This window comes from Jaculus jaculus, chromosome 6 (assembly GCF_020740685.1).
Source record: "Jaculus jaculus isolate mJacJac1 chromosome 6, mJacJac1.mat.Y.cur, whole genome shotgun sequence".
Classification (NCBI taxonomy): domain Eukaryota; kingdom Metazoa; phylum Chordata; class Mammalia; order Rodentia; family Dipodidae; genus Jaculus; species Jaculus jaculus.
Genome location: NC_059107.1, coordinates 45,250,904 through 45,277,611, shown reverse-complemented (window position 1 = coordinate 45,277,611; position 26,708 = coordinate 45,250,904). Strand labels below are relative to the sequence as shown.

The 26,708-nt window shown below is 48.5% G+C and overlaps 2 protein-coding genes and 1 long non-coding RNA gene across 3 annotated transcripts; 2 read left to right on the top strand and 1 right to left on the bottom strand.

The window, feature by feature from the left end:
• The first annotated feature begins 1,904 nt into the window (after nt 1–1,904).
• Nucleotides 1,905–18,020, top strand: Vamp5 (vesicle associated membrane protein 5). The gene is made up of 3 exons (XM_045152469.1): nt 1,905–2,002; nt 16,357–16,494; nt 17,584–18,020. The coding sequence occupies exons 1-3, from the start codon at nt 2,000–2,002 to the stop codon at nt 17,752–17,754; spliced, it is 312 nt and encodes a 103-aa protein (XP_045008404.1). The 5' UTR covers nt 1,905–1,999; the 3' UTR covers nt 17,755–18,020.
• LOC123461571 lies at nt 9,378–24,541 on the bottom strand. The gene is made up of 2 exons (XR_006637721.1): nt 24,019–24,541; nt 9,378–9,690 (listed from the first exon to the last, which is right to left on the bottom strand). It is a non-coding gene; the product is annotated as an uncharacterized LOC123461571 (long non-coding RNA).
• Nucleotides 24,542–24,695: 154 nt separating this feature from the next.
• On the top strand, nt 24,696–26,433 carry Rnf181 (ring finger protein 181). The gene is made up of 5 exons (XM_004660523.2): nt 24,696–24,847; nt 25,421–25,551; nt 25,716–25,825; nt 25,974–26,048; nt 26,292–26,433. The coding sequence occupies exons 1-5, from the start codon at nt 24,762–24,764 to the stop codon at nt 26,349–26,351; spliced, it is 462 nt and encodes a 153-aa protein (XP_004660580.1). The 5' UTR covers nt 24,696–24,761; the 3' UTR covers nt 26,352–26,433.
• The last annotated feature ends 275 nt before the right edge of the window (nt 26,434–26,708 follow it).

Genomic DNA, 26,708 nt, shown 5'->3' with positions numbered 1-26,708 from the left:
TGAGGGGGTGAGCATCTCTCTCCACCTCTCAGCTGGCCACAGTCAGTGTCACAGGACAGTCCTCCTTCCTCCTCTTGCACAATGAGCTTTCTGTCTTCTGGTATTCCTCCTCCCCAGCAGGTTCCACAGTCATGCCACCCTTTCTGTGCAGGGACAAAGGTTTGGTGATGTCATTGCCCTTTCCAGAGTTTGTGGGGAGGGTTCTTGCCCCTCTGTACTTGTTTCCTCCTCAGGCTTTTCAGAATTGGGAGGAAGTAGGAATGGGAGAGTTTGCAAGACAGGGATCGGGACTGGAGCAGAGGTCAGATTCTGGAATCATGTTCTGGAGAGGGCAGGGAAAAGCACCAAAATATCCCTGCAGGTTCATTTTTTTTTAATTTTTTTTGGTTTTTCGAGGTAGGGTCTCACTCTGGTCCAGGCTGACCTGGAATTAACTCTGTCATCTCAGGGTGGCCTTGAACTCATGGCAATCCTCCTACCTCTGCCTTCTGAGTGCTGGGATTAAAGGCGTGCGCCACCACGCCCGGCTCCTGCAGGTTCATTTTGACATGACTACATTCATCTTCCTTCCCCCTGGCCCACTCCTGGATGCAAAGTTCAAGCGTGAGAACCAGTCTGTCCAAAATGGAATAGGATCTGGGCTTGATGAGGTTTAGTCCCAGGGAGGGAAGTTCCTGATCCTGGGCTAAGAGTGGCCTCATTTGGGATGTCAAGAGTAACCTGAGGATGGAGTTTAGTGATTCCTATGCAGCACAGAGAAAACTCAGGGAAGTTCTGTAGTGGCAAAACATAACAGCATCTCCAGAAGAGGAGCAGGACAGGGCAGGGCTGCAAGTCACTCCTAGAGTCAAAATACAGAGCCAGTAGCCGGGCATTGAGGCGCACGCCTTTGAGCCCAGCACTTGGGAGGCAGAGGTAGGTTGATCTCTGTGAGTCCAAGGCCACCCTGAGACTGCACAGTGAATTCCAGGTCAGCCTGGGCTAGAGTGAGCCCCTACCTCGAAAACCCAAAAACCAGCCAACCAACCAACAACAACATAAAAAGAGAGCCAGTACCCTCCTCATGTGGGGGTCCTACCTCTGCTCCTGCTGGATCTGGCAAGGAATTCCTTCCCCTCACCCCCAGGTGACCTGGAATTCACTATGCAGTTTCAGGGTGGCCTCGAACTCCTCCTATGTCTGCCTCACTGTGCTGGGATTAAAGGTGTGGGACACCATGCCTGGCTCCTTTTTAAATTGGCAGGAAAGTCACAAAACATGTAATTTACCTCCCCCCTCTTTTTTTTCTAACTCACTATGTAGCCCAGACTGGCCTTAAATTTGAGGCAGTACTCCTATCTTATCCTTCTGTGTTGGGATTACAGGTATAAACTACCACACCTGGCTCAATGTATCATTTTAAGGTCCACAACTTGATCCCAACCTGTGTATTGGGAATGCTGTGTGCATCTTCGATTTAGTTTCAGAACTTTTGGGAAAGATCTGCTTTTGTGGGTGAGATGCACTCACCATGGTGGCCCAGATCCCTCCTGGTTGGTTCATGACATCTCGCCAGCACCTTAGCCCAGTGCCTGACAATGGCAACAGCTGCTCCATGCCTGAGTGAATGACACCTCCCCCGCCAATCTCACCTACCTGCCGCCCCCCACCAGCTCAGGGCGCACAGCACTCTGCCCGGTCACAGACTGAGCTCCCAGGAGTGATCAGCGTGCAGACCTTGGCACCAGGCATGGATCATTCCGTTAAATTCACCAGGCCAAGGTGTCATCCGAAGTCGGGCGTCTGTGGCCCAGCAGGAGGCGCCCCAACGACCCTGTCACTGTCGCCGGCCGCTTTCGCTTTGGCCGGGTCTGGGGCACCGCTCTCTGAAGGCGCGCCCCCCGCCCCCGTCGGGCTTCGGGCTCCGCCCCGCCTGGCGGCTTCCTCCGGGCCCCGCTGGCACCGAGGCGGCTGGCAGACAGCGGAGCCGGGAGCCCGGGAGCAGGCGGTGGCGGCAGCGATGGTGAGAGCCCGGGCAGGGTCGGATTGGCTGTCCCCTGGGGCAGAGAGCCGGGCGGGAGTCCCTTGCCCCGGGCGCGGGCCTTGCACGTTTGATAGGGCAAGGTGACCCCAGCGGGGCAGGACCCGGGCCAGGTCCCCTACCCCTCGCGCAGCCTGGGAGGGACTCTGCGTGGTGCGCCCCATCGCGGCGGAGTGAGCCGGGCTCTGTGGGTTCCCACGCTCCAGTGGCCAAGTACCGGCTTCGGAGTTTATTTAGGGCTATGATCCCTGCTGTGACCCCCAGACAAGCCACTTAACCTACCCGAGCCTCCTTTTCCGCAGAGTAGTAAAGTGGGGGCAGCAATACCTGCCTATTGGGTCCTTGAGAGGTTAAAGGAGAGTTTATGGGCGCGGAAGCCAGGCACTCAGTAAGTACCCTTTGCTAAGAGGTGGTATGACCTCTTTAGCCCTTCCCGAGCTGGCCCAGAGGTGGAAACCTGAGCAGATTGCCAGTGCAGACGGCTCCAGCTCCATGCTGGAGGGCTACTCTTTTCCCTACGCAGAGAGAAAACAAGTTGTTTACTGTAAAAGTTCCACTAAAATTATCAGCGTGTGCCACAGGCTTGACTCTCTCCTAATCTCGCTACCTAGTGACATATTCGTGAGTTGAGTCACCCCCACGCCTGTTGCAGACTCTGGGCTCTTGTCCTCACTTGCCATCTCCAAGGCAAAGGTGTGGGGACAGTTGGTGCCAGGATCCCCCCCTCCTCTGGTGCTCCTGGGAACATGGGCCAGGCAGGAAGCAGGTTTGGTGCTTTAAGACTGGCAGAGGTGTGATGGATGTAGCCTGGCCAGGGCTGGTGATGCCTGGATGGCTTCATCTCCAGGGAGCTGGAGGCAGGAAGGGGAAGTGGGGCAGGAAGGTAGCACTAAGCGCTGAGGCCACACCAGGAAACTAAGGGAGGCTCGGAGAATGGGACGCAGCCAAGAGCCCACTTCCCAGAGCACAGGGCAAGAGATGGGAGGGGGCTCCTCGTTGGCCCTTGGAGGGAAGGGGAAACTGAAGTGAAGGCTGAGGCCAGGATAAAGTATGTGGCTGCAGGGAAGAAGCTTGGAGTGCTTACAAGTACCCTTCAAGGCAAACAAAAGCTCGGGCGTCCTGATCTCGACCTCCCGCCACAATCTCCCAGACCCAGCCTCCCTCTGTGCTTTCATTCTTGTCCCTTTCCTTATCCCATCCCCCCTTTCGACACGGTCCTCCCTCCTTTCTTCTCTCCCTCCTCTTCTCTGTGACTCATTCAAATAATGAGAATCTTTTTGAGTATTCCTTTGTCCCAGTAATGGTGAGAAGTGTAGCAACGACAGTAGGAACAAAGCAGTGATGGGCGATGGAAAATGAGTAAGTCTTAAAAAAATGATTTAGAGCCGGTCATGGTGGCGCACGCCTTTAATCCCAGCACTTGGGAGGCAGAGGTAGGAGGATCGCTGAGAGTTCGAGGCCACCCTGAGCCTATATAGCAAGTTCCAGGTCAGCCTGGACTAGTGTGAGGCCCTTCCTGGAAAAAAAAGATTAGCTGGATGTGGTGATACATGCCTTTAATAAATGGTACCTGAGAGGTGGGCAGTGAGTTCCAAGTGAGCCTGAACTCGAGTACCACGATTCTACCTCAACAAACAAACAAAAATTATGTACTGGCTTTTTAAAAAAGTAAAATAGGGGCTAAAGAGATGGCTTAGTAGTTAAGGCACTTGCCTGCAAAGCCTAAGGATCCAGGTTCAATTCCCCAGTACCCACATAAGCCAGATGCAGAAGGTAGTGCATGAGCCTGGAGTTTGTTTGCAGTGGCTGGAGGCCCTAGCATGTTCTCTCTGTTTCTCTTAAGTAAATAATATTTTAAAAGTTAAAATATTTTATTTATTTTCAAGGAGGGAGCGAGAGCAAGAGCAAGAGAGACAGAAAAAGACAAAAAGAGAGACAGAAAGAGAATGGGTGCACCAGGGCTTCCAGCTTCTGCAAATGAACACCAGATGCATGTACCACTCTGTGCATCTGGCTTTATGTGGGCATTAGGGAATCAAACCTAAGATTGTTAGGCTTTGCAGGCAAGTGTCTTAACAGCTAAGCCATCTCTCCAGCCCATGTATTTTTTTTTTCCCCAAGGTAGGTTCTTGCTCCAGCCCAGACTGACCTGAAATGCACTATGTAGTCTCAGGCTGGCCTAGAACTCACAGTGATCCTTTTACCTCTGCTGGGATTAAAAGTATGTGCTACCATGCCCAGCAATGTATTGTTTTTTTTTTTTTTAATTATTATTATTGTTATTTTTTTTAGAGAGAGACAGGAGAGAGAGAGAGAGAGAATTGGCATGCCTGGGCCCCAGCCACTGAATGGAACTCCAGACGCCTGCACCACCTAGTGGGCATGTGTAAGCATGTGCTTGTCTCACCTTTGCGTGTCTGGTTTATGTAGGATCTGGAGCATCGAACATGGGTCCTTATGCTTCCCAGGCAAGCGCCTTAACCACTAATCCATGTCTCCAGCCCACTATTTTTTTAATGGTTTTTCAAGGTAGGGTCTCACTCTAGCTCAGGCTCTCCTGGAATTCACTATGTAGTCTCAAGGTGGCCTTGAACTCATGGCAATCCTCCTACCTCTGTCTCCTGAGTGCTGGGATTAAACACATGCACCACCACACCTGGCTCCAGCCCAGTTTTTTTTTTTTTTAAATATACTTTTTTTTTTTTAATTTGAGAGCGACAGACATAGAGAGAAAGACAGATAGAGGGAGAGAGAGAGAATGGGCACGCCAGGGCTTCCAGCCACTGCAAACGAACTCCAGACGCGTGCGCCCCCTTGTGCATCTGGCTAACGTGGGACCTGGGGAACCGAGCCTCGAACCGGGGGTCCTTAGGCTTCACAGGCAAGCGCTCAACCGCTAAGCCATCTCTCCAGCCCCAGCCCAGTTTTTAAAAAAAATATTTTAATTTATTTATTTGAGATTAAGAAGGAGAGAGACTATGGGTATGCCAGGGTCTCTTGCTGCTGCAAATGAACTCCAGACACATATGTCATGTTGTGTATCTGGCTTTATGTGAGTACTGGGGAATTGAACCTTGGGGTGACAGGCTTTGCAAGCAAGTACTTCTAACTGCTGAGCCATCTCCCCAGCCACTGCTGTTTTTGAAACAGGGTCTCTCATGTAGCACAGGTTGGCTTGCAAATCACTGTGTAGATGAGAATAGCCTTGAACTATTGATCCACCTGCTTCCACCTCCCAAGTGCTGGGATTACAGGTGTGTAAAATCAAGTATGGCTCTTTCCTCCCCCACCCCCGCCTCTATGTATAGTATAAATAATCTCACTCTATAGTCCAAGATGGCCTTAAACTCAGGGCAATCCTTCCACCTCAGCCTCCCAAGTACTGGGATTACATGTGTGAGCTACTATGCCTAGCTAGAACAAATCTTTTATTTTTTTCTTAAGGTTTTTGTTTGTTTTGGAGGCAAGTTCTCATTATATACATCTGGATAGCTTCAAACTCACATACATACAGTATAGACCAGGTTGCCTTCAAACTTGTGGTAATTCTCCTGCCTCAGCCTCCCAAGTGCTGAGATTGTGTGTGACACTATGTCTGGTTTTATGACAAGTAATTTTTCTTTCAAGATAGGGTCTTGCTCTAGCCCAGGCTGACCTGGAATTCACTATGTAGTCTCAGGGTGGCCTCAGACTCACACTGATCCTCCTACCTTTGCCTCCCAAGTGTTGGGATTAAAGGTGTGCACCACCAGATGCACAAAGTGGTACACACATCTGGAGTTCTTTTGCAGTGGCTGGAGGCCCTGGTGCACCTATTCTGTCTGCCTCTCTTTATCTCTCTCTGTTTGCAAATAAATAAATAAATGAAAATTTAAACAAAAATTTAAAAAGATATAAAATCATGGCCAGATCTGGTGGTGTATGTCTATAATCCCAACACTTAGTGGGCTGAAGCAGGAAGATCAAAAGTTTGAGGTCAGGGCTGGAGGGATGGCTTAAAGGTTAAGGTGCTTGCCTGCAAAGCCAAAAGAGCCAGGTTTGATTCCCCAGGACCCACATAAGCCAGATATACAAGGTGACGTATGCATCTGGAGTTCATTTGCAGTGGCTGAAGGCCTAGCATGCTCAGTCTCTCTCACTCTCTTTCTCTCTCAATAAATGAATAAATACATAAATAAATAATATTTTTATTGACAACTTCCATGATTGTAAACAATATCCCATAGTATAAATTTAAGGGCAGGGAAAAACAGCTTAGAGATTAAGGTGTTTGCCTGTAAAGCCTAAGGACCCAGTTCAATTCCCCAGGACCCACGTAAACCAGATGCACAAGAGGGCACATGCATCTGGAGTTCATTTGCAATGGCTAGAGGCCCTGGCATGCCCATTCCCTCTTTTTCTCTATCTCCCTCCCCCCCACCATTCTCTCTCTATTAAGTAAAATAAAATGAATAATTAAATTATTTTTGGTTTCTCGAGGTAGGGTCTCACTCTGGTCCAGGCGGACCTGGAATTAACTCTGTCATCTCAGGGTGGCCTTGAATTCATAGCAATCCTCCTACCTCTGCCTCCCGAGTGCTGGGATTAAAGGCATGCGCCACCATGCCTGGCCCCAAAAATACATACATATATATATATATATATGTATATATATATATATATATATATTTTTTTTTTTTGAGGTAGGGTCTTACTCTGGCTCAGGCTGACCTGGAATTAACTATGTACTCTCAGGGTGGCCTCGAACTCATGGCGATCCTCCTACCTCTGCCTCCCGAGTGCTGGGATTACAGGCGTGTGCTATAATGCCTGGCCAAAAAATAAATAAATAAATAAATAAATTAAGTTTGAAGCCAGGGCTGGAGAGATGGCTTAACAGTTATAGCATTTGCCTGCAAAACCAAAGGATTCTGGTTCGATTCTCCAGAACCCATGTAAGCCAGATGCACAAGGGGACGCATGCCTCTGGAGTTTGTTTGCAGTGGCTGGTGGCCCTGGTGCACTCACTCTCTCCCTTTCTCTCTCTCTCCCTCCCCCCCACCTCTTTCTCTCTCATAAATAATAAAATATTTTTTAAAAAAGTTTGAGGCCAGCCTCGGCAACTTGGCAGGACCCTGTCTTATGACTGAAAAAGGCACGGCTGGAGAGATGGATTAGTGGTTAAGGCACTTGCCTGTGAAGCCTAAGGATCCATGTTCAATTCCCCAGTACCTGCGTAAGCCAGATACACAAGATGGTACATTGATCTGGAGTTTGTTTGCAGTGGCTAAAGGCCCTGAGTGCCCATTCTCCTTCTCTCTCTCTCTCTCTCTCTCTCTGCCTCTTTCTCTTTCAAATAGACAAATAAAAATAAAACATTTTTATCCAGGCATGGTGGCACACGCCTTTAATCAATCCCAGCACTCGGGAAGCAGAGATAGGAGGATTGCTGCGAGTTTGAGGACAACCTGAGACTAATAGTGAATTCCAGGTCAGCATGTGCTAGAGCAAGACCTGACCTTAAACGACCCCCCCCCCCAAAAAAAAAGCCAAAAAGAGAGGAAAAGGCAGGGGGTGGGAGAAGGAGTGGGAGTGTGGCTTTGTTGGTAGAGTGGCTTGTCTGGCATGTCTGAGAGTTGGATTTCTAAGCATCACATGAAACTGTGTGGTGCTGCATGCCTCTAATCCTAGCATTCTGGAAGTAGAAGCACAAGGATCAGTTCAAGTTCAGGCTGGGGCAATGGCTCAGATGTTAAAGGCCCTTACTTGCAAAGTACTCACATACAAAGTGGTGCATGCATCTGGAGTTCATTAATAGCGGCAAAAGGTCCTGGCATGCTCATTCTCACACTCTCCTTCTTTTACTTTTTTTTTTTTGGGTTTTTCGAGGTAGGGTCTCACTCTAGCCCAGGCTGACCTGGAATTCACTATGGAGTCTCAGGTGGCCTCGAATTCATAGCAGTCCTCCTGCCTCTGCCTCCCGAGTGCTGGGATTAAAGGTGTGCGCCACCATGCCTGGCATCCTTCTTTTACTTTTTTTAAAAATTATTTTTTGAGAGAGACAGAGAGGGAATGCTAGGGGCCTTCTGCCACTCCAAAAAAACTCGATGCATGTGTCACTTTGTGCATCTGGCTTTCTGTAGGTACTGGGGGCTTGAATCCAGGCCATCAGGTTTTGCAAGCAAGCACCTTTAACCACTGAGCAATCTCTCCAGCTCTCTCTCTCTCTCTCTCTCTCCAGTCCCCTTTCTCAAATACATAAAAAAATTTTTTTTTTAGGTCTGTGAGGCCCTGAGTATAGCAAGAATAAATAAAGATTTCAAATCTCATCAGTAGCATGTAGTGACTGCTGGGAATAAATTAGATACTGTTTCTAGATGCTAGGTCTCAAAGGCCCATGGAAAGTTGTTTTTTAACATTTCATATATATGCATACATGTAATGTATAGGAAAGTTCTTTTTTAACATTTCACACACACACACATATTATAATTTTTTTATTTATTTAATTTTTTGTTTTTCAAGGTAGGGTCTTACTCTATCCCAGGCTGACCTGGAATCCACTCTGTAGTCTCAGGGTGGCCTTGAACTCACAGTGATCCTCCTACCTCTGCCTCCTAAGTGTTAGGATTAAAGGCGTGCGCCACCATGCCCGGCTTACATTTCTTATATTTTTATTTATTTATTTTCAAGGAGAGAGAGGGAGAGAGAGAGAGAGAGAATGGGTGTGTCAGGGCCTTCACCTGCTTCACCTCCAGACACATGTGCACTTTGTGCATCTGGCTTTACATGGGTACTAGGGTATCAAACTCCAGTTGTTAGGTTTTGCAGGCAAGCACCTTAACTGCTAAGCCATCTCTCCAGCCCCCTGGAAAGTTCTTTATTTAGGTGAGGAACAATTAAATACATAAGCATACAGTAGGGAAGACCTTACCTGTTCATACATTTTTTTTAATCTTATTTTATTTTATTTTTCTCAATTTTTAAAAATATTTTCCAGATTATAAAAACTGGTCAGACATTTTGTAAACTGGGGAAAAAAAACAAACAAACAGCTGGGCATGGTGGCACAGGCCTTTAATCTCAGCACTCCGGAGGACAAGGTAGGAGGCTTACTGTGAGTTTGAGGTCAGCCTGAGACTACAAAGTGAATTCCAGGTCAGTGTGGGCTAGAGGGAAACCCTACCTAGAAAAACAAAACAAAAACAAAGAGGTAGGAACTGTGGTGCATAACTGTGATCCTAACACTTGGGGGTGAAGGCAGGAGGATCAGGTGTTTAAGGTCCCCCTCAGTTACATAAGCAAGTTCGAGGCCACCCTGGGTTACTTGATACCCTGGAGTGGGCGGGTGGGCAAAGAGAAAGAGAAATTTGGTATCTATTAATCATACCTTCTATTTATTGAACATTGAGTATGTGCCAGGCATTATGCTAGGCTTTTTGTTTACAGTATGTCACATAATCTAAGCTAGTATTGTCAGGTTTATGAGGTAAGGTTTGTCATTACCACCACTTCGTAGAGGAGGAAGTCAAGGGTCAGAAAGGTCACATCCTCGGGCTCAGTCACTAGGTGAGCAGCAGCAGCAGGATCTGAAGGGGCGAAGCACTGCAGAACAGGAGACATCTCCCTCCACGGCGAAGCCAGGCCTGGGCAGTCAAGGAGGGCTGGGGCCTAAAAGAACACATGAGCTCCTGGGAACACAAAGATGCCAAGCTCCAGTCAACCAGAGGTGAAAAGGACCCCAACCATGTACACACGCCTCTGTTTGGAGCATGAGATAAATTGTTGTGCCAAGGAGGAGATGACACAGTGGTACCTGTACCGGTCCATCCTTCCATCTTTCTTTCTTTTTTTTTAATTAATTGGACTTTTAATTTAATTTAATTTTTTAAAAATTTTATTAACATTTTCCATGATTATTAAAAAAATCCCTCCCCCCCCCCACTTTCCCCTTTGAAATTCCATTCTCCATCATATTTAATTTTATTGTTTAAAAAATATTTTTAGCTGGGCATGGTGATAAATGCCTTTAATCCCAGCACTCAGGAGGCAGAGGTAGGAGGATCATCATGAGTTCCAAGCCAGCCTGAGACTACATAGTGGGTTCTAGGTCAGCCTGGGCTAGAGTGAGACCCTACTCTGGAAAAAAAAAAAATTATTTGCAAGCAGACAGAGAGAGAGAGAATATGAGAATGGGAGTCAAGATGGGCTGGGGATCCTCAGCTGCTAGAATTGAACTCCAAATGCAAACGCCACTGTGCATCTGGCTTTATGTGGGTACTGGGGAATTGAACTGAGGTCCTCAGGCTTTGCAGGCAAGCATCATAACAGCTGAACCACCTCTCCAGCTCTCAATTTTATTATTATTATTATGTTTTTACATCTAGGGCTGTTTTTGTTTGTTTTTGCTTTTCGAGGTAGGGTTTCTCTCTAGCTCATGCTGACCTGGAATTCACTATGTAGTCTCAGGGTGGTCTCAAACTCACAGCCATCCTCCTACCATTGCGTCCTGAGTGCTGGGTTTTAAAAGGCGAGCACCATCATGCCTGGCTACATCTAATTTTTAAAAACATTTTGTTTTTCAATTTATTTGAGATAGAGAGATATAGAAAGAGGGAGAGAAAAAAATATGGGCACATCAGGGCTTCTAGCTGCAGCCAACAAACTCCAGATGCATGGCTACCACTTTGTGCATCTGACTTTATGTGGGTACTGGGGAATCAAACCTTGGTTGTTAGGCTTTGCAGGCAAGTGCCTTAACTGCTGGGCCATCTCTCCAGCCTCCATCCTTCCATCTTTTTGTTTGTTTTTTCAAGATAGGGTCTCTAGCCCAGGCTGACCTGGAATTCACTATGTAGCCTCAAGGTGGCCTCAATCCTCCTATCTCTGCTTCCAGAGTGCTGGCATTAAAGGTTCATGCTCCCATGCCCAACTTTTTTTTTTTCTTTTCTCTTTTCTTTCTTTTTTTCTTCTGTGTTTGGAGGGAGAGGTCCCTGCCACACTCCTTCCCAGAAATGCCCATCATGGGAGGAGGGAGCAAAGATGCAAGTTGTGGGGAACATCTTCAGTTGTTTATTTTTCCTCTCTCTCTCTCTTTTTGGAGGTAGGGTCCCACTCTAGCCCAGAGTGACCTGGAATTCACTATGTTTTTCTTTTCTTTTTTTTTTTGTAGGCAATCACAACAGACTGGCCTTTTTTTTTTTTTTTTTTCTTTTGAGGTAGGGTCTCACTCTAGCTCAGGCTGACCTGGAATTCACTATGCAGTCTCAGGGTGGCCTTGAACTCGTGGCGATCCTCCTAGCTCTGCCTCTGGAGTGCTGGGATTAAAAGCTTGTGCCACCACGCCCGGTTTTGGAATTCATTATGTAGTTACAGGCTGGTCTTGAACTCACAGTGATTCTTCTACCTTTGCCTCCCAAGTGCTGGGATTAAAGGTGTGCACCACAATGCCTGGCTCAAATAAGTATTTTAAAAAATATTTTATTTATTTGGGAGAGAGAGAGAAGAGACAGAGAGAGAGAGAGAATGGGCACACCAGGGCCACTACCCACTGAAAACAAACTCCACTCTCCCCTCTACCCCCACCATGCATCTGGCTTACATGGGTCCTGGGGAATTGAACCAGGGCCCTTAGGCTTTGCAGGCAAATACCTTAACTACTAAACTATTTCTCCAGCCCTCAAATAAATATTTTTATTATTTTGCTTTTTTTCAAGGTAGGGTCTCACTCTCGTCCAGGCTGACCTGGAATTAACTATGTAGTCTCAGGGTAGCCTGGAATCACAGAGATCCTCCTACCTCTGCCTCCCAAGTGCTGGGGTTAAAGGCATACACCACCACGCTCAGCATCCTTCCATCTTTTCTTTTTCTTTTTGGTTTTTCGAGGTAGGGTCTCACTTTCGTCCAGGCTGACCTGGAATTAACTATGTAGTCTCAGGGTGGCCTCAAACTCACAGTGATCCTCCTACCCCTGCCTCCTGAGCACTGGGATTAAAGGCATGCGCCACCATGCCCGGCTCATCCTTCTATCTTCTGCCAGCTATAAATGGGCTTCTATGCTAATAAGAGGGTTGGGAAGCAAGGAGAGTTAGCTAAGAGGGGGGTGGTTTGTGTTTGAGCTAAGGGTGGAGCTCAGTGGCATAGCATTTGCTTAGCATTCATGTGGTCCTGGGTTCAATCCCCAGCAAGGTGTGTGTGTGTGTGTTGATTGTTGTACGGGATATTCTATATGGCTAGGAATGGTCTGTCAAGAACATTTCCTGCATAACTGACACCCGTTATCTGACAATAACTTCTTCCCCCTGGCTCAAAACCCCAAGCCCTGAAGGGCCCTGGCAGATCTCAGAAATTCTCTCTCACCCACCATTCCATCCCTCTCTGTGCTGTCTGCTTTCCTCACTAGCCTGTCCTGGTGGTCATCTCCTCACACCCCTGCAGAGGCATTTATCCACCCTTCCGATTAGACTTCACACTTCCATCCATTCCTGTCTATCACAAATCAATGATCTCAAAAGCTCTCTATTTCTTCTCTTGAGCTGTATCTTTTTTCTTTTGTTTGTTTTGTTTTTGGAGGTAGGGGCTCACTCTAGCTCAGGCTGACCTGAAATTCACTATGTAGTTTCAGGGTGGCCTCGAACTCATGGCGATCCTCCTACCTCTGCCTCCTGAGTGTTGGGATTAAAGGAGTGCACAACCACGCCTGATTTAAAAAAATTATTTATTTTTATTTATTTATTTGCAAGCATAGACAGATAGAGAGAAGAGAGACAGAGAAGGGTTATACCAGGACCTTAGCCACTGAAAACCAACTCTATATGTCTGAGCCCCCTTGTGCATCTGGCTTATATAGGTACTGGGGAATGGAACATGGGTCCTTATGCTTCACAGGCAAGTGCCTTAACCGATAAGCCATATCCCCTCCCCCATCCTTTTCTTTAAGACAAGGTTTATATAGTATAAAGTCTAGGCTGGCCTCAGCATGATAGATAGCGTAAGATGGCCTTGAACTCCCGATCCTCCTGTCTCTGCCTCTGGAGTGCTGAGAACATAGGTGCATGCCACCACACCTGGCCTGGCTTTATCACTTTCTCTGAGCTAATTTCCTTCTCCCCTTGGCTTCTGCCACTTGCCCTCTCCCCAAGCTGGCTCTTCACCAGGCTGCCCCAGTGCACCCTATCTCTCATGCTCCTAGTCACAATTCTCACCCTTGCAATTGCACCCGCTTTGTACCCTAGGTCACAGTGGACCTCTTCACCTTCTCTGATGGCATCACATGTATCTCTTCCCAGCTGGAGAGGGGTTTCCCTGAAAACAGGCACAATTCGTTCAGAACATACCTGTCATGGGCCTATCGTTTTTCCAGGCCCTGGGCTGAGGTACAAGGACCTCAGGGCAGCGTGGCCCTTGCCCTCTGCTTGCTCAGCTCTTTTCTTCCAGCTTCCTAGCAATTATCTCTCACACTGCCAGCAAAGACGTGTGCACCTACTTAGGATCCTTTTACCACTGGTTGTGTGGGGACCAAAGGGGGTTGGGACTTAGTGGCTCAGTTCCCTGGAGCACATGTGTTCTTTTAGGCCTCAGCCCAATTTGGCTCCCCAGAGGCCTGGCTTTGCTATGGAGGAAGATGGCTCAAGATTGCAGCTAGAGGCATAACCAGCTGTGACCCCATGTTACCCTCTGTATGGGGATATGAGTAACAGATGTAGCATTCAGAACAGAAGAATTAGCTGAAGATGTAACTGACTCGGTAAAATGCTGGCCTGGAATACAGGGAGCCCTGGGTTTGACCTCTAACACCACATAAACTGGTCATGGGTGGTACAGACATGTAATCCCAGAACTGGGGAGGTAGAGAGAGGAGGATTAGAAGTTCAAGGTCATCCTCAGTTACATGGTGAGTGGAGGCCAGCCTGGGATACATGAGACCCTGTCTCAAAAACAAAACAAAGGGCTGGAGAGATGGCTTAGCGGTTAAGCGCTTGCCTGTGAAGCCTAAGGACCCCGGTTTGAGGCTTGGTTCCCCAGGTCCCACGTTAGCCAGATGCACAAGGGGGCGCACACGTCTGGAGTTCGTTTGCAGAGGCTGGAAGCCCTGGCGCGCCCATTCTCTCTCTCTCCCTCTATCTGTCTTTCTCTCTGTGTCTGTAGCTCTCAAATAAATAAATTAAAAAAAAACACACAGATAATCCAGAAAGATAACATCCAATATCTCACCAACTTCCAGTAGTGATCCCTATTTTCAAATCTTTGTTTATTCCCAAGTTTTTGCCTTAGAATACCGGAATGTAGGGAAGTTCAAAGGGCCAAATAACTGAGCTTCGTTGAGGAATATAGCAGTTCTGGTGGGAACGGTAGGTGACTGGAAAAGTGTTGAAGTATGCACGCAGCCCTTTGCTTTCTTCCTTGTTTCATGTTCCCAGCCTCTGAGCATCTTCCTGCCTCCTCGGTTTGCCTGTCCTGCTCTTGAGACATGTTGTTTTTCTAGCTCTTGGGTAAATATTGACCCATTTGGGTTTCAGATGCCTGGCCCTCGAAACTCTGCCTGTGCTGGGTAAGCACACTGGGAGAACATCTCTTGAGACCGCACGTTTTTCTTGGACAGGATGCAGAACACTGACCCCTCACTGCGTTCTTGCCCTGGTTAGCCCTGTGTTGGCCTCCTGGGCCTTGGGAAGATAGAGGTGGGGTACTGGTCCCTGTCCTTCCCCTGGGAGTTTGTAGTCTAGTTGGGGAGAGAGGACTCAAGAAGACTCATGTACTGGGAATGACCCGAGGCTGTGTGCGAGGCAGCTGTGAGGATGCTTGGGGTGGACTGTTGCTTGAATAGGAGGTGGCTGGTCTGTGACCACCAGGTCTCTTTCAACACTTAAATTCTCTGGTTTTAAGTGGAATTCGGTCAAGTGCCAAATGTCTGCTGCAAACAATGGGGTGCCATATGGGCTGACAGGAAGGGAGGCTGGCTGGTAACTATGTGAGGAGGAGATAGAACAGGGATGGGCTGTGGAGGATGAGGCTCAGGGGAGGCACTGCTGTGGTTTGCTAATCCACTGGTATTCACCTCCCTGAAATGTCCCTAGACCTGTACCTGGGTCTGCAGCCCACACCCGCACAGCAGGCCTCCTGCCCTGGGTCTCAGAGCTGCATGGAGCCAGGGGCCCAGCCAAGGCTTTTCTCAACCATGACCTGCTGCCTTTCTGTCTGCCTGTCTCTTTCCCTCTCTTCCTCTCCCATTATCCTTCCTTCACCCCCTTTCCCTCTTTCACCTTCCCCAGCTTGGAACCTGTGTCCCTCACTTCCCACCACCCCAAAAGGAGCTGGTTGTTTTAATCAGGCGAAACTGTGTTGCCCAGGCTGGGAAAACCAAGGGTTTTGAGTTGGTGTGCATTGAAGACCCTGGCTGACTTGGAAGTCTGGAGCCCGGAGACCATCATGGAGGCTGAGATTTCCTGGCACAGAACAGAAGGGGGCCAATGAGCTGAGGATGGAGATCAGAGGCTCTGGGAGGGAGAAGAGCTTCTTCGTGTGGGAGGGGCTATAGGCAGAGACTGACTGGCCTCATCCCTCGTGATCTTTCTAGTCCTGTGGAGTGAATTTCCTCCCTGTCTGGTTCCCTGGTCTCCTGAGATGAGTGGGAATTCATACATAAGAGAGGTGGTGGCATGCCTTTAATTCCAGAACTTGGAAGCAGAGGGAGGGGACAGCCATGAGTGTGAGGCCACCCTAAGACTACATAGTAAATTCCAGGTCAGTCTGTGCTAGAGTGAGACCCTACCTCAAAAAACAAAAACAAAACAAAACAAAAGGGCTGGAGGGATGGCTTAGCAGTTAAGGCACTTGCCTGCAAAGCCAAAGGACTCAGGTTCGATTCCCCAGGACCTACGTTAGCCTGATGCACAAGGGGGTGCATGTGTCTGGAGTTCATTTACAGTGGCTGGAGGTCCTGGTGCACCTATTCTCTCTCTCTCCTTCCCTTTCTCTCTGTCAAATAAATAAAAATTAAAAAAAAAACAAACCCAAAAAGTATTCAGTGCATAGTGGCCATCCTGGAGCAGATAAGCAAAGTGTCTGCTTTGGGGGAAAGAGGAAACCTGGGAAGCTCCCACCCTGGGATGAAATGGAGGGAAGCTGAGAGGTTGAAGGCCAGGGTTGACTTAAGCCTGGCCTTGATGGACAAATGGAAGATCCTATGAACTCGAGGGTGAGCCCCACCTCCTCAGAAGACCAGTCCTTTACTCTGAACACAAAGGATGCTATTCCTCACATATCCAGGCGCAGTGGAGAAGGGAGGCTAGGTCTTAGGGCCAGATGAGGGCTGGGTGGGGATCTCATGCAGCCCTGACCTTGCACTTGGTGCTCAGGCGGGGAAAGAGCTGGAGCGGTGCCAGCGGCAGGCGGACGAAGTGACGGAAATCATGCTCAACAACTTTGACAAGGTCCTGGAGCGGGATGGGAAGCTGGCAGAGCTGGAGCAGCGTTCCGACCAACTCTTGGACATGGTGTGTGGCCCTGGGGAGCAGGGAAGGGAAGGGAGGGGGCTGCCTTTGGAAGGAGTTCTTGGGCTGGGCTAGGGGATTTCTAGGCCCTTAGTAGTGTGTGAGGCCTGCTTGCCAGACAGTGTGAGGCTCCTGGATTTCCTAGTTATATATGCATTCAGTACTTTTATTATTATTATTATTTTGTTTTTTTTAAACTTTATTTTTATTTTATTTATTTGAGAGTGAGAAAGAGAGAAAGCAGCAGAGGGTGAGAGAATGGGTGAGCCAGCACCTCCAGCCACTGCAAACGAACTCCAGATGCATGCGCCTTCTTGTGCATCTGGCTTTCGTGGGTCCTGGGGAATCAAACCTAGGTCCTTCGGCTTTGCAGGCAAGCACCTTAACTGCTAAGCCATCCCTCCAGCCCCTTATTTTGTTTTTTTGAGGTAGGGTCTCATTCTAGCTCAGGCTGACCTGGAATTCACTATGTCAGGGTGGCCTTGAACTCACAGCAATCCTCCTGCCTCTGCCTCCCAAGTGCTGAGATTAAAGACATGTGTCCACACCCGGCAGTACTTTTATTTTAAAAGGGAAACACACACATACACACACACACACAGAGAGAGAGAGAGAGAGAGACAGAGAGAGACAGAGAGACAGAGAGACAGAGACAGAGAGAAAATGGGTACAGCAGGGTCTCTAACCACTGCAGACAAACACCAGACATACACACCACCTTGTGCACCTGGCTTACATGGGTTCTGGGGAATTGAACATGAATCCTTAGGACTTCACAGGCAAGCACCTTAACCACTAAGCCATCTCTCCAGCCCAGAAGTTTCCACAAAGTAACAAATCCTTGGTTTGAAGCTATGGACCTTCCTCCAGGTCAAGGACTGGCATTGCTAAGTTGGGGTGAGCCAGCAGGACTAATAGGCGAGGGCTCCATCAGGAGTCAGGCTGGGTATCCCAGGGGGCAGCGAATGGAAAGAGAACAGATGAGATGGGAGGTTGTAGGAGATTAGTTTCTGCTGGTGTAGGGTCAAGGAGCTATCTTTGAGGCCCTGAGGGTACTGCTAATTTCCTCCCTGTGTCTATGGGTATCCACAGAGCTCAGCGTTCAGCAAGACAACCCATACCCTGGCCCAGAAGAAGCGCTGGGAGAACATCCGGTGCCGAATCTACTTGGGGCTGGTGGTGGCTGGTGGCCTGCTCATCATTCTGATTGTGCTTCTCGTCACCTTTCTCCCGAACAGCAGTGAGGACAGTGGTGCACCGTAGTCCCAGGAAGCAGGCACTGCCTCAGGGACTAAGGACTGATCTAGCTGCGCCTGAGGGAGAGGCTGAATGGCTACACTGGCTTGTTCTGGTTGCCAGAGGATCCTGGTGTTTGTGCCTGTCTGAGCCACCCCGGTGAACGTTGAAGGGCAGCCCCAGTGTGTGCAGCTGCCATGCCATAGACTGACCTTTAACAGCTGCCTGCTGCACTGGTTCTGCCAGGCCAACCTCCCTGGAGCTCAGTAAAAGCTGCTGTTGGGTTAAAAGCTGCCATGTGTGCATATGTGTGTGCACAAATTCATGAGTGTGTGTCTGTTTGAAGGTCTTCAAGTTGCTCCCCTTTCTCTATTCCTAGGGCTACTTAGAAAGTCAAACAACCGCACCCAAGGAGGTGGACCCTTCCTTTCCTTTCCCTACACAGACCGACCTTCCTGGAGCATAGGGACAAGAACCTACAGTCCTCAAACCAGACTTTTGAGCCTGTTCTCATGAAAATGAAAGCTAACATGTTTGATGTCATGGGGATGCTCAGAGGACCAATGGAAAGAGTTCAGAGGTCTCTTCATGAGGCTTTCCCCCTCTGAGCACTCCCCTCCCTCTCCTCTCAATCTTACCTATGCTCTTCTTTAAACGCTTCACTGCACTGCAGGTACACAGTAAAAACAAGAGTAGTAAAAACCCAGAGGCTTCTATGGTGCTGTAATGCAGTGTCATAAAGTTTGCTCTTTAGGAAAAAATTCAAGGCTTTCCAGTGTTCCAGGGCCACCTAGAGTCACACAGCCAGTGCCTTCCCTTCAGGGCCACAGTAAAGATCACTGGAAAAGGCATAAAAGGGATGGGCCCACAAAGACCTTCGCCCGGCGCATTTAAGTGAAGCTCAAACTTGAATGTGAATGGCAGGGAGAATTCAGGATTGAATGTATGAAATATGCAGTTCTGGGCTGAGCAAGATGGCTGGGTGGAAAAAGAGCTTGCTGAGCAAGTCTGAGTACCCGAGTTTGGAACCCCAGAGCCCAGGTAAAAAGCCAAAAGATGGCAGGTTTCTCTAATCCCAGCACAAGAACAGTGAGAGGAGAGACACAGACAAGAGAATTTCCAAGCTCACAAATCAGCTGGACTGGTGAACATAGCAACAAACAATGGCAGACCCCCCAACTCAAGGGAGATGGAGGGTGAAGACCACATGCATGCTGTGGCATACATGAGCCTGCACTAACACCTATCACACACATGTATGCAACACACCAAAAATAAATGTACAATCAAATAACCTAGTTCCTTGCCAGGTTGAGTGAGGGCTGACAGAAGCAAGAACAAGGCTATCTGAGAACTGTATGTAGTTCATCCATCTAAAGTGCTTTTATTTTAATTTTTTTTTTAAATTTATTTGAGAGTGACAGACACAGAGAGAAAGACAGATGGAGAGAGAGAGAATGGGCATGTCAGGACCTCCAGCCACTGCAAACAAACTCCAGACGCGTGCGCCCCCTTGTGCATCTGGCTAACGTGGGTCCTGGGGAAACAAGCCTCGAACTGAGGTCCTTAGGCTTCACAGGCAAGTGCTTAACTGCTAAGCCATCTCTTCAGCCCACCCAAAGTGCTTAAAAAAAAAAAAACAAAACTTTATTTTTATTTACTTATTTGAGAAAGAGAGAGCGAGAGCGCACGCCAAGGCCTCCAGCCATTGCAAATGAACTCCAGATGCATACGCCTCCTCATGCATCTGGCTTACATGGGACCTGGGGAATCAAACCAAGGTTTCTTGGCTTTGCAGGCTAGGCAAGTGCCCAAACAAACTGCTAAGCATCAAGCCATCCCTCTAGCCCTAAAGCCTAAAGTGTTTTTTTGGTTTTTTTTTTTTTTTTTGAGGTAGGGTCTCACTCTTTTAGCCCAGGCTGACCTGGGATTCACTATGGAGCCTTAGGGTGGCCTCCAACTCATGGTGATCCTCCTACCTCTGCCTCCCGAGTGCTGGGATTAAAGGAGTGTGCCACCACGCCCGGCTTTTTAAAGTGTTTTTGGTTTTTTTTTTGCTTTTTTTTTTTTTAGGTAGGATCTCACTCTAGCCTAGGTTGATTTGTAATTTACTATGTAGTCTCAGGTTGGCCTTGAACTCACAGTGATCCTCCTACCTCAGGCTTCTGAGTGCTGGAATTAAAGGCATGTTCCACAACACCTGGTTAACTATGGAAGTTGGCCAAAAAAAGAAAAAAAAAGGCAGAATAATGGGGCTAGAGAGATGGCTCAGCAGTGAAGGCACTTGCTCACATAGCCTAAGCTTAGACCCAGGTTCGATTCCCCAGAACCCACATGAACATGGTAGTAGTATGTGTGTTTGGAGTTCATTTGCACTGAATGCAGACCCTAGCACCGCCCATATTCTCTCTCTCTCTCATAAATAAAATAAAATATTAAAAAAGGGGGGCTGGAGAGATGGCTTAGTGGTTAAGGTGCTTGCCTGCAAAGCCAAAGGACCAAGGTTTGATTCTCTGGGACCCACATAAGCCAGATGCACAAGATGGTGCACGCACCTAGAGTTTGTTTTCAATGGCTGGAGCTGGAGGTCCTGGCGTGCCCAATCTCTCTCTCTCTCTGCCTCTTTCTCACTCTCAAATAAATAAATAAATAAATAAATATTTTTAAAAGGGCAGAATAAGGAATGAGGATGTAGCTCAGTAGTACAGCAAGTGCCTAGCATGAGCCCAAGGCCCTGCAGCTAATCCTTATGAGAAAAAAGAAAAAGAATAAACCCAATCAGATATGGGATTCTTTCTCCATTTCCCCCCTAGCATTTCTTTATTTTATTTTATTTTTTTTGGTTTTTCAAGGTAGGGTTTCACTCTAGTCCAGACTGACCTGGAATTCACTATGTAGTCTCAGGGTGGCCTTGAACTCATGGTGATCCTCCTACCTCTGCCTCCCAGGTGCTGGGATTAAAGGTATACGCCACCTAGCGCAGCTTTATTTTTATTTATTTGTGTATGTGTGTACCATGGTGTGCATGTGGAGGTCAGAGGACAATCTCAGGCATGGGGTTCTTTCTTCCCACCTTGTTTGAGACAGGGCCTCTCTTGTTATGGCTCACAGGCATAGGGAATCTCTTGGCTCTGCCTCCCATCACTGCAGGCACACTGAGATCACAGGAGCTACTTTGCATGTGGTTTCATGAATATACCAGAGAGGATGGGGCCAGGGCTGGCAGACTGGAAGCAAGCACCTTTAACTGCTGTGTATGTGGTGTGTGTGTATATGTATATATGTGCTGTATATGTGGTATGTGTGTGCACACCTAGGTATATGTGCTGAAGCCTGAGGTCAGTGTCAGGTGTTTTCCTCAACTGCTTCACTTTGTGTTTCCTTTCTCTTTTTCTTTTTATTTACTTGCAAGCAGAGAGGGGGGAAAAGACAGAGAGGAGGAGGAAAGACGGAGGGAGGGAGAATAGGCATACCAGGATCTCTTGCAGCTGCAAACGGACTCCAGATATATGCACCACTTTGTGTATCTGGCTTTACCTGGGTACTGAGGAGTTGAACCCAGGCTATCAGGTTTTGTAAGCAACTGCCTTTAACTGCTGTACCATTTCTCTAGCCCCTTGTTTTCTTTAAAAAAAAAAGTTCTTTTTTTTTTTTCCAGAGCCTGGCACGGTAGCAGAAGTTGAAGGATTGCCATGAGTTTGAGGCCAGCTTGAGACTACGTAGTGAATTCCAGGTCAACCTGGACTACTGTGAGACCCTACTTCGAAAAACAAAACAAAACAAAACAAAACACAATAAAAATTTCAGGGCTGGAGAGATGGCTTAGCAGTTAAGGCACTTGCCTGCAAAGCCAAAAGACCTGGGTTCTATTCCCCAGTATCCACATAAAGCCAGATGCACAAAGTGGCACATGTGTCTGGAGTTTGTCTGCAGTGGCTGAAGGCTCTGGTATGTCCATTCTCTCTGTACTTGTCTCTTTCTCTCTCTCTCAAATAAGTAAACAAAAATAAAAATAAATTTAAGCCCAGCGTGATGGCGCACGCCTTTAATCCCAGCACTTGGGAGGTAGAGGTAGGAAGATCACAGTGAGTTCAAGGCCACCCTGAGACTACATAGTGAATTCCAGGTCAGCCTGGGCTAGAGTAAGACTCTACCTTGGGGGAAGAATAAGTTAAATTAAAGACAAAACAACAACAAAAAACATTTCATCTTGGCATGGTGGTGCATGCCTTTAATCTCAGTTCTTGGGAGGCTGAGGTAGGAGGATCACCATGAGTTTAGGCCACCCTGAGAATACATAGTGAATTCCAGGTCAGCCTGGGCTAAAGCAAGACCCTACCTCAAAAAACAAACAAAACAAATTCAATTTATTTATTTGCCAGCAGAAGAAAGAAAGATAGAATGGGCATGCCTGGATCTCTCATACTGCAAATGAACTCCAGATACATGCGCCCCTTTGTGCATCTGGTCTTTCAGGCTGCCAGGTGTTGGAAGCAAGCTCCTTTATACACTGAGTTATCTTCCCATCTTCTTTTTTTCTTTTTTTGTTTTGTTTTTCAAGGTAGGATCTCACTCTAGCTCAGGCTGCCCTGGAATTCACTCTGTAGTCTCAGGGTGGCCTTGAACTCTTGTCAATCCTCCTACCTCTGCCTCCCAAATGCTGGGATTAAAGACATGAGCCTCCACACCCAGATCTTTTTTTTTTTTTTTTTTTAGTATTTATTTACTTATTTGCAAGGAAAGAAATAGACAGACGAAATGAATGGGTGCACAAGGGCTTCTAGCTACTGCAAACAAACTCCAGAAGCATGTGCCACTTTATGCATCTGGCTTATGTGGGTATTGGGGAATTGAACTTGGGTCCTTAGGCTTCACAGGAAAGTGCCTTAACCACTAAGTAATCCCTCCAGGACCCCCCCCCCCATTTTTGAGACAGTCTCACCATAGCCCAGGCTGACTTGGAGCTTACTTTGTAGCTCAGGCTAGCCTCTAACTTACAGCAATCCTTCTCCCTCTGCCTCCCAAGTGCTGGAATTAAAGGCACGAACCACCCTGCCCAGCCTGACTCTCTTTCTTTCTTTCTTTTTTTTTTTTTTTTGAGGTAGGATCTTGCTGTAGCCCAGGCTGACCTGGAATTCACTATGTAGTCTCAGGGTGGCCTTGAACTCATGGCGATCCCTCTGCCTCCTGAGTGCTGCCTTCCATGAGCCACCACGTGCAGCTGACTCTACTTCTTTATGTAGGTGTATAGTATGTGTATGATGTGGGATGTGTGTGTGTGGTATGTATTTTATTATTAATTGTTTTATTTATTTGAGGGGGTGAGAGAGAGAGAGGAAAAGAGATACGCAGATAGAGAGAAAGAGAAAGAGGAGGAACGGGTGTGCCAGGCCTCCAGCCACTGCAAATGAACTCCAGATGCATGTGACCCTTGTGTATGTGGCTTATGTGGGCCCTGGGGAATAGAGCCTGGGTCCTTTGGCTTTGCAGGCAAGTGCCTTAACAGCCAAGCCATCTCTCCAGCCCGTGTATGTGGTATATGCACGTGTGTAGATATGTGGTTAATCTGCACGCTTCACAAGCCTCCAAGATTCTCCTATCTCTGCTTCATACATGACTGGGGTTACACATGTGCATAGCTGCCGCTGTTTATGTAGGTGTTGGGAATTGAACTCAGGTGGTTTTAGGCCCTGCAGCAAGTGCCCTTAAGGACTGAGCCATCTATCTGGCCCTCCCCGTCTATATATATATATATATATATATATATATATATATATATATATATATATATATATATATAAATTTTTTGTTTATTTATTTATTTGAGAGCGACAGAGAGAGAAAGAGGCAGAGAGAGAGAATGGGTGCGCCAGGGCCTCCAGCCACTGCAAACGAACTCCAGACGCGTGCGCTCCCTTGTGCATCTAGCTAACGTGGGTCTTGAGGAATCAAGCCTCGAACCGGGGTCCTCAGGCTTCACAGGCAAGCGCTTAACCGCTAAGCCACGTCTCCAGCCCCTGTATATATTTTTTGAGACAAGATCTCTCATTGAACCCAGCGCTCACCAATTCAGCTAGACTAGCTAGTTAACAAGACCCAAGGATCCTCCTATCTCTGCCTCCCCAACACTGGGATTTCAGTTACATGTTGCCCCTTACTTTAATGTTGGTGTTGGGGATCCGAACTCCAATCCTCACATTTGCCCAACAAACTACCCACTGGACCATTTCCACAGCCCACCTCTCTCCATTTTGAAACAGTTTTGCTATGTAGTTCAAGATAGTCCTTTACCTTGCAATTCTCTGCCTTCCACCTCCTGGGATGACAGGTTTACAGGCCTGTGGCGCCGCGCCTGGCCATGGGTGTAACTTTCTTCTCTGGCCGGCTTTTCTCTGGGCAATCACTGGTGGGCAGACACCCAAAACCTGTCATTCAAGACACTGGTTATACAGCCGCTGGGGATGACGCTGAGCAGTGAGCGGAAGAGCACACAGATGAACCGGCGAAGGCCAGGTTCTCAAGCTGAAGAGCCCTTCCCTTTCTTGCCTGGGGGAGGATAGCCTTCACCCTTTATTTCTTTGTGCCTAAAATATGCGGGGTAGGCATTTTACCCGGCCAGGAGTAAACTCCTTAAAGAACTGGAGTGTGTATACCCGCGGGGATCTTGGCTGCGGGAAGCGCCACGACGCCAGCCCCGCACGGCGCGTGCATAGCCGAGACCCCCGAAGCCTCGGGCGGGCGCACACACCGCACTCTCACAGCCAGACCCAACTCTGCGTTGCCCAGCGCGCCAGAATTTCCCGGGGGTGGACGCTTTCTCCGACTCGATTGGCTTTCGTCTTTGCCCACCTGACTTGGTGGACCAATAAGAGGTGGCACAACCAGTACTTCCGCTTTCCGTGGGAGTTAACGCGCTACTAGCCCGCCTCCCAGTGCTCTGATTGGTCGTCCTCTTGTAAATCGGCCGCTGATTGGCCAACGCGGCGAGAACAGGCTCGGCGATCTGTGTCAGAAGGTCCGGCCACCGTGAAGCCATGGCGTCCTATTTTGACGAGCACAACTGCGAACCGTTGAACTCCGAGCGTGAGGTCCGAACTAACATGCTGCTGGAGCTCGCAAGGTGACGCGACAGGGGTGGGGGCCGGGGCCTGGGCGAGCATGTGTCCGGGCAGGGCCAGCGCCTTCTGGGGAGGATGGATGAATAATGTGGAGCGTTGGTCCGGGCAGCTTGATGAGTACAGGGGGTGGAGGGAGCAGATAAATTTGGGTGTCTGGTAGGCAGGGCTGGGCAAGGGAGCTGTGGGAAGGACTGAGCTGGAGAGGGCCGGTAGGCTCTGGGGGGGCAGCTAACCCGACAGGGTGGGTTAGTGAATTTGTTGGCAATTTGCTAGCACTAGTAAGCACAGACGCCCACTGCCAACTTGGAATCTGGCTGTACCAGGTCATCCCCCGCGTGACCTGAGCTACTAACTTCCGCGAACCTGCTGCCTCTTGTGTAAAATGTGAATAAGCAGCGTGCTGTAAACCACTTCCTGTGGTGCTTTTTATCTAGGAAGCATCTACTAAATAGAAAGAATAGTTATTATTACTACTAGCCAGGGCGGGGTATTCATCTATTAATGCCCAGTAGATTATTGGTGCCAGACAGGATGGATGTCTTTCCTTGGTTCTGATCTTGCAACCTACTCCTCAGGTCACTCTTCAATAGGATGGACTTCGAACACTTGGGATTGGTAGTAGATTGGGATCACCACCTGCCCCCACCAGCTGCCAAGGCTGTGGTGAACAACCTTCCCAGGACAGTCATCAGCAGCTCTCAGGCTGGTGAGGATGTGAACTCCTTTTGTTCAAGGGCAGATCTGCCAGACCTGCCTCTTCCCCCAGGCTGCTGCAGTCTGGCCCAGGCTGGGAGATTAGTATCCCTCAGGGAGGTGAGAGCTTGGGATGGGTCCTTTAGGAGCTCTCCTGATCAACACTCCCTCCTCAAGAGCTCAAGTGCCCAGTGTGTCTTGTGGAATTTGAAGAGGAGGAGACTGCCATTGAGTTGCCTTGCCATCACCTCTTCCATTCCAGCTGCATTCTGCCCTGGCTAAGCAAGGTACTACCTTCTTCCAGCCCTCACACTGCCCTGGTCCCAATCTCAAGCTGCTGTTTTGGTTATAGATTGTGGAATAGAGAGAACTGGGAACAGGGAGAGTTATTAGCTTATGAATAGCAGGCCTGGAACACTGCCCTCCTTTTCCCAGACAAATTCCTGTCCCCTGTGCCGCCACGAGCTGCCCACTGATGATGACACTTATGAGCAGCACAGACAAGATAAGGTAGGGGCTGGGGGTTGAGTGGAGGGGGTGCATACGTGGTGGGCCGCCCTACTGTTCCCATTTCTTCACCTCAGCAGGCCTGGGTAGGTCTCTGAAGCCCAGGCTTTGGTCTCCTTCTCAGTGACTTGGTTGAAGGGCAAGATCCTTAGACTGAAAACTGAGAACAAGCCCCGTGGCAGGTGCCCTGTGCCCATACTCATGGACCTTCAGGCTTGGCTCTGCCCGGTATTTTCTTTCCTTCAGGCTCGGAAGCAGCAGCAGCAGCACCGCCTGGAGAGCCTCCATGGGGCCATGTACACGTGAGACGGCTAGGGCTGAGTGCTAACCTGCTGCAGCCTCACCTTCCTCATGCACCTCAAATCCTCATTAAACGTTTCTTTACCCATCCTGTGGCTGTGCTGCTCACAGGCTGGGGCTGGAGCTCTGCATTTCCCACTCCACCGCTGATGGAGAAGGTGGTAATGAACTGCGGAAGGCACCGAGCTGCATTTTCCTTCTGTGCTAGCCTGCATAGATTGGGCAGAGGGGCCACTGAGCAGCTAGGGCTTGGGCCTGTGTGCCCATGGCTGGAAGGCAAACTGTGTGGGGACCTGACACTCTAGCTGTCTGTGTCAAGTTGTTTAACAAGCACCACCTCCTCCATGAAGTCTCTAGTTAACC